Source organism: Arachis ipaensis, chromosome B08 (assembly GCF_000816755.2).
Source record: "Arachis ipaensis cultivar K30076 chromosome B08, Araip1.1, whole genome shotgun sequence".
NCBI lineage: Eukaryota > Viridiplantae > Streptophyta > Magnoliopsida > Fabales > Fabaceae > Arachis > Arachis ipaensis.
In genome coordinates this window covers 127881569-127885968 of record NC_029792.2, presented here as the reverse complement: position 1 = coordinate 127885968, position 4400 = coordinate 127881569, and the positions used below count along the sequence as shown (strand labels likewise).

At 26.2% G+C, this 4400-nt stretch overlaps 1 protein-coding gene across 1 annotated transcript in view; it reads right to left on the bottom strand.

Annotated features, from left to right (window-relative positions):
- Window positions 1679-4400, bottom strand: part of LOC107611765 (myb-related protein 308) — a gene marked incomplete in the record, with an annotated part of 8228 nt that continues 5506 nt past the window's right edge. Inside the window, 1 exon segment of the mRNA XM_016313659.2 lies at window positions 1679-1715. Coding sequence (XP_016169145.2) covers window positions 1686-1715 — 30 coding nt within the window.

The window sequence follows — 4400 nt, the reverse complement described above, 5'->3', positions numbered from 1 at the left end:
AAAATTATTTTTTATTTAAAAACTTAAATTAAAAAAATATAAAAATAAATATATCTCTAATAAGAATAGTAGTAAATAAGATGAATAAATAGTTGTAGTAGTAGTAGTAACATATATATGTGATGGTTATGATGATGATTTCACCATGCATTATTATTTCGGCTGGGAAAGGACAAGAATTGATTAAAAAGAGTGATGGATTCAATGATGATGAAGCAAAAACACATGTAATAACAATAAAATAATAGAGTGGGAGAGATAAGACCAAACTACAATAATCGTAGAGAGAGATAGGATGAGTGTATATGATGTAGCGTGGAACTGTTGAAACAAGAATTGTCACATTGTTGAAAGCGAAAGAATTAGGAATTAGGAATTAGGTGCCATTAACGTTAACTCCCACTACTTTTTTTTTTCTTAATTATTATCTACCCTTTTTTCCCAAACCTTCACATCCTTATCTTCATCATCACTAATTACATAGCATGGCAAATGTTTATCTATTGAGGTGTTTATAAATTAATTTGCCAAATATATTACTTTCTATTAAAAATAATATTTTTTAATAGAAAGTAATATATTTAATAACCAGTGAAAGTTTTCTATTTTTGATATCATTAATAAATAGTGTTAAAACAGTTGTATTAATAAGAAGTCCCAAAAAATAAATAGAATAATGAATGGAGTAAGTGGAGAATGAAAACAAAGAGGAAAGAGAAGAGGGAAGAGGGGAACTTATGAGAAAAGACAAAAAGGTGGTTGTGGCAGCATACGTACCCAACATCTCTACCTACCAAATCGCTATAAATTGAAAATGAGTTCTTTCAATTTTTTTTAATTAAAAAAATAAAATATGATATTTAATTTTTTAATATTTTTTATATTTTTTATTTTATTTATGAAATTAATAATAAAAAATTATATTTTATTTTTAAAAAAATTGAAAAAAAATCTATTTTCTTATAAACTATCGCATTATTTGGCTAATTTTTTTTATATTGAGTTATTATTGGTGTTTTTTATTAATATTATGATGTGTAATGCAGTGATGTAGGATAAAAAGAAATCGTGAGTAACGATTTTAAATAAGACAAAAAATTAAAAAAAGTTAACAGAAATCGTGAATTACGATTAGGGGTGAGCATGGGTAGCGGGTACCCGATTATCCATCCGAATCCGAACCGAACCAATTAAATTTGTTCTGAAACCAACGGGTAATCGGATTCAACCCGAACCAAACCGATGACTTTTGTTAGTGATTGGTTCAAGTATCGGTTTTGGGGTGCGAAACCCGAACCAACCCGCGAACACGATCATATATTAATTAAATAAAAAAAATAAAAAAATATATATGACTTTTCCATTAAACAATGATTATTCATTATTAATATGTTTGGATTTTAATGCAGTGATGTGGGATAAAAAGAAATCGTGAGTAACGATTTTAAATAAGACAAAAAATTAAAAAAATTAATAGAAATCGTGAATTACGATTAGGGGTGAGTACGGGTAGCGGGTATCCGATTACCCGTCCGAATCCGAACCGAACCAATTAAATTTGTTCTGAAACCAATGGGTAATCGGGTTCAACCCGAACCAAACCGATAACTTTTGTTAGTGATTGGTTCGAGTATCGGTTTTGGGTGCGAAATCCGAACCAACCCGCGAACACGATCATATATTAATTAAATAAAAAAATAAAAATATATATGACTTTTCCATTAAACAATGATTATTCACTATTAATATGTTTGGATTTTAATGAGTTTAATTTCTAATGTATTTGATATTTAACATGTTTAGATTATTTCTATTGATGTTACATGTTTATTGTACTTGTTAAATTTTTAAAATAAAAATTTGGTTTTTTTATGAATTTTAAAGTTATCGGGTACCCAATTACCCGAACCAAACCAATTCGTTCTTAATCGGTTTGGTTTGGTTTGGGTACATATACAAAAAAATACAAATCCAAACCAAACTGAACCAATTATATTTTGATCGGTTCGGTTCTAATTTTACCATAAACCCGAACCAAACAGACCCGTGTTCACCCCTAATTACGATTTCAAATAAGACAAAAAAAAAAAGAAATCGTGAGTCACGATTTTAATTTTTTAATTTAAAAAATGTGATTTATGATCTTTTGTTATGCGAATCGTAAGTAATCATTTGTATTGTACATCACACTTATGAAATACACCCATTTTAACTCATATTAACGTAGTACACCCTTTCATCCATCATATAAAAAATAATTAATTCAGCATTATTTACTATTCTCTTCTTTTTTTGTGGTCCCACTTTCCACCAAATAATTTTCTATCCGCTCAAGGCGTATTTGGTAAACATGTTAGAAGCACAAAAAGGACGTTCAATCTTCTTGAACGCTGTAATTTTTGTTTGGCTGATTTTTTTCCCTCTAAACGCGAACATGAATCTGGGTTTGAGCTCCCATTCACCAGAAGCAACAAAATTATAACTTTTGCGTTTAGCTTTTACATTCAGTTGATAAATTAAAAAACTAATTAACATTCTACTAATTTTGTCATTCAATCTCATTTACAATAAAAGATACCAAAAATAATCATCAAAGTTCTTAAATTTTTTTTATGGCTGTACTTTACAAACAAATATTTTTTTAATATTATTATTAGTACTCGTTGTTAAGTTTTAATTTTTATCAATTATTTATTTATTTTTTTATTAATAATATGGATATTTTTGTTTAGAATTTTTTTATGTTCACTTATGTATATCATTGTATTTTTTTAATAGAATTTTTAATATTCATTATTCATATATAGAACTTTATTTTTTTTATTTGACTTTGTATATTTTTTATTATATGTTCTTAAATTAGTATATATTTTATTTATTATTGTTAATTTTTATAATATAAATTTCATTAGAAAGATATAATTAAATACAAAAAGAGTACTAAAAAAGAGTACTAAATTTTAACATATAAATTTAAATTCTTTTTAAAAGAAATTTTAAAATTATAGTCAAAGAGTGTTAAAATAATATAGTTTTAAATGATATAAATTTATGTCTTTTAATAATTTTTGTCTAAACATAATTTTGAATCATGTAATTTAAATAACATTCATTTTATTATAATCCATTTTGATATAAAATTACCAAACATAAATCACCTTAACACCAACTCACTTGTTATCAAAATCAAGTTTGTAAAATAAATTTTATACAAATTCTCATTTACAAACTCTAATCCAAACACACACTTAGTAGTCTTATTTTGTTAGTAGTTACTGTTTAGTGTGTATTTGAATTTGTAAACGAAATTTTGTATTAAATTAATTGTATAAATTTGATTTTGATAAAAAAAATAAGTTGGTCTTAATTTGATTTATGTTTGTTAATTTTGTATCAAAGTAGATTATAATAAAATAAATATTATTTAAATTTTATTATTCAAACTTATGTTTAGATGAAAATTACTAGAAAAGACATAAAATTATATCATTTAAAATTATATTGTTTTAGAATAATGCTTCGCATCCATGTAATTTCTCTAACCAAGTCAACCAAGTTGTTTTACTTCACGCGCCCGCCACCTTTTAACGTAAAACTTCTTCCTCAATGTAAAGCTTCTCTTTTTCAATGTAAAGCTTCTCTTCGCTCAACGTAGAGCTTCTCTTCTTCAACGTAAAACTTTTCGTAGTTCTTCTCTGTTCTCATTTCTCTGATTTTTTTTCGTTTTCTTCTTTATTTTTAGATTTCGATCTGCATTGCATTTATATTTTTTGTTTTCTTCTTCGTTTTTAGTTTTCAAATTTTAGATTTCTTCTTCGTTTTCAGATTTCAATAGTGTATCAAAACAATGAATGATTCAAGTTTAAATAAGTTGAATAAGAGCGATTTAGATTTTTCTTCTAAATCGAATCAAGTGGATGAGGTTTGGATTATTCAATTTTGAATTGAATTGAATGGAATGCAATTGCTAAATCCAGTTGTTTATGAACACCGTTTTTGGTTCATTTGGTATTATACAACGATTTTGTTTTGATAATATTTTCTGTTTATTCGAGACGCATGTGTTTTTGAATTCGAATTTATATAATGGACAATTTTCGGTTCATTTGGTATTATACAATGATTTTTTTTATAATATTTTCAGTTCATTCGAGACACATGTGTTTCTGAATTCGAATTTATATAATGGATAATTTTCGGTTCATTTAATATTATACAATGGTTTCGTTTTGATAATATTTTGGGTTACGAAATTATTTAATGATGTCACCACAGAGAATCCGAATCAATAAAGATGTTTTGGTGCTGTTGGTGATGACCATAATAAAAAAGAAAGATAACCAAAAAGGAAAAGAAGAAGAAAAAGACACAGCATCGTCGGAGGAGGAGGAGTCAGAGGA